This window comes from Myxocyprinus asiaticus, chromosome 9 (assembly GCF_019703515.2).
Source record: "Myxocyprinus asiaticus isolate MX2 ecotype Aquarium Trade chromosome 9, UBuf_Myxa_2, whole genome shotgun sequence".
Lineage (NCBI taxonomy): Eukaryota > Metazoa > Chordata > Actinopteri > Cypriniformes > Catostomidae > Myxocyprinus > Myxocyprinus asiaticus.
In genome coordinates this window covers 41,199,641-41,211,737 of record NC_059352.1, presented here as the reverse complement: position 1 = coordinate 41,211,737, position 12,097 = coordinate 41,199,641, and the positions used below count along the sequence as shown (strand labels likewise).

The 12,097-nt window shown below is 37.5% G+C and overlaps 1 protein-coding gene across 1 annotated transcript in view; it reads left to right on the top strand.

Moving 5' to 3' along the window:
* Positions 1-6,112, top strand: part of LOC127446277 (tomoregulin-2-like) — a 179,833-nt gene extending 173,721 nt beyond the window's left edge. The window contains exon 9 of the mRNA XM_051707053.1: positions 5,214-6,112. Within this exon, the coding sequence (XP_051563013.1) occupies positions 5,214-5,310 (97 nt within the window). The 3' untranslated portion in view covers positions 5,311-6,112. The remainder of the gene's footprint in view (positions 1-5,213) is intronic.
* Positions 6,113-12,097: the final 5,985 nt, after the last annotated feature.

The window sequence follows — 12,097 nt, the reverse complement described above, 5'->3', positions numbered from 1 at the left end:
TAGTCAGTAGGTGATTGGTTTCCATATCCAGTACAGCAAGTAATTTAAAGGTTCTCTTCACTGCGTTAAATTTGACGTTTGCAAGTGAGAGGATGAAACTAATTAAAACAGAAACTGCATTTGGTCTGGTTAGGAATCAGTGTCCCCCGCGTACCCTGCTGCCTCCGAGTCGATTTAAGAGCCAGGGATGCACTCTGCCCTATGCAAAACATGACATTTAATAAAGCAACGAGGAAAATATAATAAAGATACCCTGTGGTGGGAGGTTCCCCCACCGAGCTCTGTGGAAGAGAGAGAAGCTGTTAATGAGACAGTTTAAACCACAGCAAGTGCCTATCTGTCACTATCTGATCTCCAGCTGTCTGTCTGTCTGTCTCTCTATCTCCCTCTTTCTTTGCATTTCAGACATTCAGATACTCCTGCATTCATTCTTTGCTTGGTGGAACTGCAAATTAAGTTAGCAGTAGTTAGTCTGAACCAAAGCAGGCACACGCAGTTATAATATCTCTTAGGCATATATAATGTATGGAAATGTACAGAGATGTACACTGTAAAAAATTACTGTAAATGTATGGCCAAATTCCTACAGCAATCTACTGTGATTCTTAAATACAGTAGTTTGCTGTAAAAAATGTTGCATTCTGGGAGATCAAGAGCAGGCTCACTGTGAAGTGACTAGTTTTACGGTAAGTAGCTGTTCTGTGCAAGGCATTAGGGAAAATGAACATTTAAAATCATGATATTATCTTGGTGAAAGCTATAGTGACATTTTGAAACGTCATGAAAATTTTAGTTGTGGCACATGGTTAGTGTTCATGATGTTTCTGCTGAACATTAAAATCCAAGTAACTTAGACTACAACAAAAACAACATCAAAATAAACCAGTAAATAGTAAAAAATCGAAGTAATTTTTTCATGCCGCAGTGCATGCTGGGAACATAGCTGTTAATTTCAATAACAGTAGATAGTATGTAATTTGACAGCTATATGCTGCTAAATTACAGTTGTATACTGTAGCTGTTAAAACAGTATCTAGCTGTTAATTTCAGCAACAACAAGACACTGTTAATTTTACAGTAACATGCTGGCAACCCTGCTGCCAGTTCTTTACTGTTTTTTGATGGGGAAATCTTTAAGAGTGTAGGAACCATCCGAAAAGTGGGGGAGACACCTTATAAATCTTATCAGCCTCTCTTCACAAGTACTGTATGACATGCCTAGTTGACATAGATACACTCATGAGATACCATTTGAAAGCTTAAAAACTTTCCAGTTACTCTAGCATTTTTGTCAGTTTACTAGTTAGTAGGGCAGTCAATCTATAATAAAATTTATTGCATTCTTAATTGCATTACTTTTTAATTGCAATAATAACATGCCGCTTATGTCATTAAATTAACTGCATACTGTATATCAATATTTGCTGGAAAAATTATTAAATATATAATAATTCCCAGTTAAAAGACATTACGCAATTACAAATTGTTTTTCAATTTCTCACAGGATGCGTTCTTGCATTCTTGCATTCTGTCTGTACACATGCATCAAGGCCAAAGTACACTTTGGTTATCCGTGTTCCTGTTAATCTGTTTGTCACAGTATGCATAATCCAAATTTCGTTATCAGCACAATCCGCGTGGCCTGTCTGTGTGCTGCCCAGTTTTTTCAACGTGTGGACAGTCATCGTCAATTTTGTGTTGATACGACAACACAACACAATAATCAAAAGCTGTAGCATAACAAAATAATTTATCCTAGTGTCCAAAAACTTCTCCAAACAAATAAAACATAATAATTGTGGTTGCAGTTTATTTTACAGTATGTGTACTTTCAGAATACTTACAGTAGTAGTATTAGGTAACTACATGTACTTAATATGGGTTAAGGTTAGGGTTAGGTTTAGGGTTACTACCTAATTACTATAGTTGTTGTAATTATATAGTATGTAAATGTAGAACAGTTCTGTAAAATAAAGTGCTGCCATAATTGTACATAAGAACTTATTACACATGCAAATACAACAATGACTAAAGGTATGCTCTCTCTCTCCAAAGCATGCAGACATAAGTAACAAGATCTCATTCAGTTCCATTTAGGGCTGCAACTAATGATTATTTTGATAATCGATTAATCTAACGATTAGCTCTTAACCGATATTCAGCTTTTGCCCTGACTTAAAAATAAAATATTTAAACGTGCTTACTAACAATAAAGAGGACAAAATCATCTTTTAAAAATACTTCTAAATGACATTCACTGAATTAAAGGGAAAAAATACTTTTTATTAAGTTTAATTTAGTAAAGAAATTCACTGCAAAAAATCATATTATCAAGTGTTTTTGTCTTGTTTTCCATTTTAAAATTGTCTAAAAATCCTTAAAATAAGATGCATTTACTTGAGAAGCAACATATAAGATATTTAGACTTGCTTTAAGAGAATGTATCTTAAGTATAAGTGTATTTTGTATATAAGTGTATTTTTTTTCACGTGGTTATACTTCTTCAAGTGCAGAAAATACAAACTATACATATATTCAAGATCTATTCTCTAAAAGCAAGCCTAAATATCTTATATGCTGCTACTCAGGTGAATGTATCTTTTTTAAATGATTTTTAGATTTTTTAAAATATTTGTATTTTTAATATTATATTCAACAAGGGGGCCTAGGTAGCTCAGCGAGTATTGATGCTGGCTACCCGCCCTGGATTCGAACTCGCGAATCCAGGGGTGGTAGTCTGAGTGAATCCAGCCAGGTCTCTTAAGCAACCAAATTGGCCCGGTTGCTAGGGAGGGTAGAGTCACATGGGGCAACCTCCTCGTGGTCTCGATTAGGGGTTCTCACTCTCAATGGGGCACGTGGCAAGCTGTGCGTGGATCGCAGAGAGTAGCATGAGCCTCCAGTGCTGTGAGTCTCTGCAGTGTCATGCACAGCGAGCCACATGATAAGATGCATGGATTGACTGTCTCAGAAGTGGAGGCAACTGAGACTTGTCCTCGGATTGAGGTGAGTAACCATGCCACCACGAGGATCTACTACTAGTAGTAGTGGGAATTGGGCATTCCAAATTGGGAGAAAAGGGAATAAAAAAAAATATATATATTTATATATATATATATATATATATATTATATTCAACCTTCTCAGATAACAATTTTTTCTTCTGCAGTATAGCTGCTAAAGAAAATGTAAGTTGTTTTAAAGGAGTTTTAGATATTTATATTGGAAAACAAGCTAAAACAAAAACAAATCAAAAATGTATTTTGTTGCGGTGTATAATGAGGCGAAGACTACCCTCTCTCACCTTTCTGTTCACTTCAATCCATCTTTAACTCACAAAAAAACAAACTCTCTCTTATTAATAAAGCTGCATATTGCCAATTTTATTCACTATAAGAAATGCACAGTAACATATACATATTATGATTCAATAAATTGCGAGCCAGGGATGAGCATCCCCGTGACAGAGTGTGCCTCAGCCAGGTGCAGTTTCAATCTCTCCCCCTTAGATCGGGACTGTGAGCTGTGTAATTCTTCCTCTCCTCAGTCAGGCCAGAGCTGCAGTGCTGCTCTCGCGCGTCATCATTAGAGTTTAATGTGATCTCATGTTACGTTAAATGAGATCAAACGACTAGTGTCATTTGAGCCATCATTAATTCTGTATGATGTACTTGGCACCATCTAGTTATGGCCATATGTAATTAGAGTGAACGATCCTCTCTGCCCATATTTGGATGACTTCCTCTGGTTACAGCGATCTGAATCCTAATACGATTGGTTTAGCATTTCATGACGCTGAACAACGTACTACATCATTTCCAATAAAGTCATCTGATCCAGGAAAGCTAACGTGTTTTTAGCCACATTATGTGTTGTGTGCACATTGTGCATCAGGTGGATTATCTAATGATCCATGCATCCAATTATGTTGTGTATGGGCTCGTTTAAATGATAATCACCTCCTTTCAGTAATACTCAAAAAGTATTTGGACACTTAAAGTGCATACATTTAATTGCATTAGTCAACAAAATATAAACCAAAGTGGCATCTGCAGACAAATGAGGACCTAACCTCACTTTACAAGGTGATTTTAGTGGACGTATGAAGTCAGTTCCCCCTATATGATATTTTATGTACTGTTTATTTTTCGTGAAGTTATAAGCGTAAACGCGGCACATGAGCAACACCTGTTTACATGTAACATGTATGTCAAAGACATATACTTAGCTATTACTAAGGTATATTTAATATACTAGGTATATTTTTGTCTGTGAGTAAATAAAAAAATAGCCTGGTTGTATTCTACTTTTTGAGCGCTTTCCAACAACAAATGACGCATGGCTATTTGTTCAGTCTGATGTTTTTACCAATTACAATAATATGTGCAGTGCAATTTTTTTTAATTTTTTTTTTTTTTTTATAAATGATCAAAACAGAACACTTTTCATTTGTCTGCAAATTTCAAAGCACTTGTTCAGTTTTGGTCATAATGCCTACATTCTTTGTAAAGTACAGCTTCTAAGCTTTAAAATGATATCTATTTTGTGTTGGTCAAGACTGTAGTTACTAATATTTTGATAATTATCTTTTTAATTCGCTTGACAAGCACGGTTTTCTTTCCTATGTTGATGTAATTCCTGTTCAAATGGGAAGTTTCTATGGGACATACTGAAGGGCTTTAAATAGCCAATAGGCTTTAGTCATTTCACAGCCATGAATATGATTTGCTACTTGCTAGTTGGTTGCAGGTGATATCAGGGGAAGGGACATTCTATTCTAGAGAGCATTTAATTGGACAAAAATCTGTGTAGCACAAGATGTGTCATCAATATTTTCGGTCTGTTTTCTCAGAAGAGAAAGACTGAAAATTTTAAATGCAAATATTTGCTAATTTTATTTAATTTTCTCAATTTAGGAATACAGCTACACAAGCATATAGACAGCTTCAAAGCATACAGACATGGATTAAAGCTGGGAAAAAATAAAATTTTGATTTAAAGTTATTTTATACAGCCAGCTACGTTTTCCCTTCACACTGCAACTAAGCAAAATAATCCTACTTAAAATATAATGATTATCTCCCTAAAAGTGGGGGAGGGGACACATTTTGTCATTTCAAACGCTGGTTATAAATGTTGCTGCGCACCTGGAAATAAGCAATGTAATGTGAGATTGCAATGTATATAAACTACTATCTTCTATGTGTTTACAGAAGGTGTCCACGTGGGAATCGGATAGCACGGCAAAAACAAAATGTTCCACACTTCAACTCGGAAAACACCCTGCGGGCCTCCACCAGACTCATCTGACGAACACTGAAACCTTCAGAGTGACATGTGCTGAAGAGAGCAGAGAAAGGCCCCGGGGAATAGGGGAACACATACCCCTCCAGACAGGTGAAGTTGGGTGTATAACATCTGAAGCAGGACTCCAAGCTGTGTGCAAACCTTACCGCCCCTTATTTTCCATAGGGCATAAACAGGGGACAAACCTCATGGGACAGGCTTACTTCGGTTTTTCCATCTGGCCTGCAGGCTTGAATAAGGCTTATTGGAAAAGATAAGAGGCAGTCAACTTAGTTCAAGTGTCAGAACGTACAGCTAGCAAGGGGATATTAGAAACACCCCATCCCTGGGGCAGCAACAATCTGGATATGAGGAGCGGATGGATGGGCGGACAGACGGATGGATGGATGGACGGACAGATGGACGGACAGTTGGACAGACAGACGGACTGACATTTAAACTAGAGAGATGTGCCACATGTTGCCTTGTATTTGTTGTCGATGACACCACTGAAGAATAGAGCCCTCTAGGGCTCTCTTTGGTTATGTATTATATACAGTATATATTTCCAATAGGTTAACATTCTTGTGATGTGTTTTTATTCGCTGTAATGTAAATAAATAATTTATATCACGTGATCTAATGTTCAATTGTATTTTACTTATTATACAGTATAAATCATATATTGTTTACATTTATGTGACTATCGGAGCAGTGGTACAAAAAACACTATAGTTTGTTGTTCACAACATTGAAGAGCTGATGTGCTCATGGTGATCTAAATCCAGTCTGGATCATATCCCATTCCCCCTCTCTCTACCTCCACGTTGCCTTCAGTCATCCACTTCCCTTATCTTATAAAGGCAAAACGGCAATAAATTGTTTTAAAAAATGCCACTTGGTTTGATATTTTGTTATATAATGCAAAGACACACATTTTTAAGTGTGCCTTAAGTGTCCAAGTACTTTTTGAGGCCACTTGTTTTTTTAAATCTCTTCAACAAATTAGTTTAACAAATTTTTCCTAAACTTTAAAAAAAAAAACAGAACAAAAAAAAAAAAAAAAAAAACTGAATTTTAAGGTCTTGTCAATTGTTACAAATGTTAATACAATCACAAATTAAGAAGCACCCAGTTCTTTGTCAGTTCTTTTAGGACAGAGTTCATCCTTTCTCATCAACTTGTTTCTTGTAGCACAATCTGAAAGGCACAGGAAAGGAAAGTCTGTCTGTCTGCCTCTCTCTGCCCAAAGGGAGTTGTAGGCGGATGAAACCCAGCAGCCGGTCGATGGCTGCGTGCCGCACCCATTACCCAGCAATCAATGCTGCCACAAGATCCGACAGCAGAGAGGCTGTCACAACCTTAGTCCTGCTCTCTCCTACGCCTCTGAGATGTCAAATACAATCACCACCAACAAGTAGTGTGTGTGTGTGTGTGTGTGTGTGTGTTGTACTGATAGCAATGCCCTTTTTGACCTGAGGTAGCTTGTGGAACCAGATCCAGCAGTTTCAAGGAGACAGAACGGCGAGAGTGTTGTGTGTGAGGAAGCTGAGATATATAAAACTACAAATGATGCATGAAAGAGAATATGTCTATGAGTTCTATGATAGTGGTTCTCAACTGGTGGGTCACGACCACTGATATATATATATATATATATAAATGGATTGCTGACGCAGTGATAAACTGCCAGCAGGAGGTAAAGCCACCGGAAGTGTTCGCGCAGCCATATTGGTATTCCCCAATTTCACCGTCTCCGACCTCTGTATACAACAGGTTGCATTTCGCCACCTAGTGACAGTCGTGATTTTTAATTTTCTCATTAAGTACAATATTTGATGCGAGGGAGAAGATACAGTATACGTGGATCGTGTTGTCACAACGTTCACCAAGGGATGTGGCAAAAATAAGTTGAATGTAAGTAGGAAAAGCTGCAGTATCTGCTTGTTATAGGGGGACAACACATCCTTTTGCTCAGACATCCTCTTTTTTTGGACCTTAAAAGGTCAGACTGCAATTTTTAAATCACCTAAAATGCCTGTTTTCATAATGACATGCTCGCTATAGTCATAGATACATTTCATACATTCTGTGTGTATGTTTTTCATATAAAAACTATTTAAACCGAGGGGGCCTGGGTAGCTCAGTGGTAAAAGACGCTGGCTACCACCCCTGGAGTTCGCTAGTTCAAATCCCAGGGCGTGCTGAGTGACTCCAGCCAGGTCTCCTAAGCAACTAGGGAGGGTAGATTCACATGGGGTAACCTCCTCGTGGTCGCTATAATGTGGTTCGTTCTCGGTGGGGTGCGGGGTGAGTTGAGCGCAGATGCCGCGGTGGATGGCGTGAAGCCTCCACACGCGCTATGTCTCCGTGGCAATGCGCTCAACAAGCCACGTGATAAGATGCGTGGGTTGATGGTCTCAGACATGGAGGCAACTGGGATTCGTCCTCTGCCACCTGGATTGAGGCGAATCACTACACGACCACAAGGACTTAAAAGCGCACTGGGAATTATGCATTCCAAATTGGGTGAAAAAGGGGAAAAATCCAAAAAAAAATATTTTTTTTTTAAACCTAGCGTATCAGTTTAATTTTATTCATCTTTGTGTGGCTTATCTTCCTCTCTCAATCTGCGTGCCGGCTGCGTGGAAATACAGTGCCTATAGAAAGTAATCAAACCTTGTCAAAATCCTTATCATTTGTTACATTACACCCTGGAAATTCAAATAAATTCAGTTTAATCTTTCCCAGCTGTATTTACAAATTATAACCTTCAACATCAAAGTGAAAATAACATTAAAAAAATTATTAAAAAAATAATTTGTAAAATACCTGGTTTGGATAACCCTTACAAAAAATAGAAAAATATCTTAGCTCAGTAGGTCCTTAAAATGCAAGTGGATGGTGATCAGACTTTTGAAGCTCCAAAAATCAGTCAGCATAAACATCATCCATATGAATCCTGTGGTTAAATTAATGTCTTCTAAAGCGATACGATCGCTTTTGTTGTGAAAAAGATCAATATTTAAGTACTTTTTAACTTTAAACCATCGCTTTCGTTCAGCAGCAGTATACGCATTCACGAGAGCACTGCATACACTTCTCTCGTGTGATGAATTCATGTTGGTATGTTACAGGCGTAATCTCACATTTTTCTCTCAGTTCTGAGTAAACAAACAGATAAATACAGATCTAAACCAAAACCAACAAGGCTTCTGTACAGCTTTCCTCATGCGTCAGTTCTCGCGTGAACATGCCAACGCAATTACATCACATGCGCTTACTGCTCCTGAATGGAAGCGATACATTATAGTTAAAATACTGTACTATTTTTCTTCAAATGTGTTCTGCAGAAGAAAGAAAATCATACACATCTGGGATGGCATGAGGGTTAGTAAATGATGAGAGAATTTTTGGGTGAACTAACCCAAACCCTTTATTATTGCTCCTTCACAATAAATTAACCATGGTTTTACTTTAGTAAAATTGTAGCAAACATGACTTTAGTAATCATGAAAAATCTTGTAGTAATGGTTTCTGTAGTAAAAACAAGGTTTAATTTTCATAACGGATTTGTTATTATAAATCCATTTGTGAATGCAGTGTTAAGGCATTTTTCTATAATTGGCTGTTAAGTATTAAGATTTATATAGGATACTGTAGAAAAAGTTAACTCCAAAGAATTATGTATTTTTAAATGTATATTTTGTATAAATAAAACAATGAGTAACTGAATGTGCTGTGTGTTTAATAAAGAGTACATACATAGGCTGATATATAAATTAAGTAATTGGGATTTTAAAAACAAAAGTAGAAAATATGTTGATTGTATAACGCTGTTTCACCCAACTGAAATCAACGTTGTTCCAACGTGAGGTAAGCAAACCAATTAGATCGATTATACAGGTGCATCTCAATAAATTAGAATGTCGTGGAAAAGTTCATTTATTTCAGTAATTCAACTCAAATTGTGAAACTCGTGTATTAAATAAATTCAATGCACACAGACTGAAGTAGTTTAAGTCTTTGGTTCTTTTAATTGTGATGATTTTGGCTCACATTTAACAAAAACCCACCAATTCACTATCTCAAAAAATTAGAATATGGTGACATGCCAATCAGCTAATCAACTCAAAACACCTGCAAAGATTTCCTGAGCCTTCAAAATGGTCTCTCAGTTTGGTTCACTAGGCTACACAATCATGGGGAAGACTGCTGATCTGACAGTTGTCCAGAAGACAATCATTGACACCCTTCACAAGGAGGGTAAGCCACAAACATTCATTGCCAAAGAAGCTGGCTGTTCACAGAGTGCTGTATCCAAGCAATGTTAACAGAAAGTTGAGTGGAAGGAAAAAGTGTGGAAGAAAAAGATGCACAACCAACCGAGAGAACCGCAGCCTTATGATTGTCAAGTAAAATCGATTCAAGAATTTGGGTGAACTTCACAAGGAATGGACTGAGGCTGGGGTCAAGGCATCAAGAGCCACCACACAGACATGTCAAGGAATTTGGCTACAGTTGTCGTATTCCTCTTGTTAAGCCACTCCTGAACCAAAGACAACGTCAGAGGCGTCTTACCTGGGCTAAGGAGAAGAACTGGACTGTTGCCCAGTGTTCCAAAGTCCTCTTTTCAGATGAGAGCAAGTTTTGTATTTCATTTGGAAACCAAGGTCCTAGAGTCTGGAGGAAGGGTGGAGAAGCTCATAGCCCAAGTTGCTTGAAGTCCAGTGTTAAGTTTCCACAGTCTGTGATGATTTGGGGTGCAATGTCATCTGCTGGTGTTGGTCCATTGTGTTTTTTGAAAACCAAAGTCACTGCACCCGTTTACCAAGAAATTTTGGAGCACTTCATGCTTCCTTCTGCTGACCAGCTTTTTAAAGATGCTGATTTCATTTTCCAGCAGGATTTGGCACCTGCCCACACTGCCAAAAGCACCAAAAGTTGGTTAAATGACCATGGTGTTGGTGTGCTTGACTGGCCAGCAAACTCACCAGACCTGAACCCCACAGAGAATCTATGGGGTATTGTCAAGAGGAAAATGAGAAACAAGAGACTAAAAAATGCAGATGAGCTGAAGGCCACTGTCAAAGAAACCTGGGCTTCCATACCACCTCAGCAGTGCCACAAACTAATCACCTCCATGCCACGCTGAATTGAGGCAGTAATTAAAGCAAAAGGAGCCCCTACCAAGTATTGAGTACATATACAGTAAATGAACATACTTTCCAGAAGGCCAACAATTCACTAAAAATGTTTTTTCTTATTGGTCTTATGATGTATTCTAATTTTTTTGAGATAGTGAATTGGTGGGTTTTTGTTAAATGTGAGCCAAAATCATCACAATTAAAAGAACCAAAGACTTAAACTACTTCAGTCTGTGTGCATTGAATTTATTTAATACACAAGTTTCACAATTTGAGTTGAATTACTGAAATAAATGAACTTTTCCACGACATTCTAATTTATTGAGATGCACCTGTACATTGAAACTGTGTTGATTCTATGACCTGGTTTCACCCAACTGAAATCAATGTCGTTTTAACGTCAGGTAAGCAAACCAATAAGACTGACCTTATGTTAGTTTTCAGTGGCGTGAACGACATAGATTCAACGTGACTTCGATGAGCAAAAAGATGTGGAATAAAGGTCGGAGAACGACGTCTTTTTTGTGCCGCGATCTACGTTGATTCTATGTTGGTTTGCTATCTGGGGACGCATCATTTTATCTTTAAATACGGGACGATCCCATATTTTACAAGACGGGTGGCAACCCTAAAAAGGTTCGTGAAATATGAGACGGTCACATTGGTTATTAATATAGTAATGATAATCAATTCTTAAATTCCATAATGATGTATTTTCACACCCCTACATAATAACATTGAAGACACAGCGCCGCCTATTTGTGTGCAAATTCATCTAGTACTAATAAAAATGTAGTCTCTGTTTGTTCAATATGTTAGTAAATTTAATATAATAAATCACACTTCTGTTGTTTGCATTTACAAAATGGTAAACTTCTATGAGTTTGGTCATGTTAATAATTTTGCATATTGCTGTGCCCATGCATTTAATTGCTGTGCCCATGCATTTAAAAGTATGATTTTACGTATGAAATTTTAGTACTGTGTGGTCGCTACTTGATGCCCAAAACCAGTTGAGTCTATAGTCTAGTTCCAATACTCCAGTGTCTCCTATTTACATGACAATCAGTAGCCACACGATGTCAGTGTTGACTCAAGGAAGCGTTTATGGCTCATAAAAATCTTCAATCAGAATGCCAGAGGCATTGGACCAGTGCATTTTCCACCATGTCCTAACCAAGACCGGCAGGTGTTACGTTTAAAGTTCTCTGTGCTTTCTGAAAACAAAAATGTTCAATTCACAGCCAATTAGAACAGCTGTAGCCTACTTAACTGGGACAGACTGTGACAACGTGTTTCAGCCTTATTTAGCAGCTATAAAAAATATATTTTTATTATTTAGTGTAAATTTATAGCATTTTGCTTTGTGTTATGTTACACTGGAATTAGTTTTAAAATACTAGTTACCACAGCTGCGATGGATATAGTCTTGTAGAACAAGACACCATATTCATGCTCGCAACTGATAACTAAACACACACAACCACACACACACAACGTTCCTTCACAAGTAACTTGCAGTTTTATGTTTCAACTACAGATGTCACTAGAGAGCCCAAATTATTTTAGGGTTGGTGAATATCTCAAAGCACAAAAAATGCTTAGGGCTTTTTCTGCTGATAAGAGTTCACCAGCCTATGTTATGGTTTGGGTACTGGTTTCCC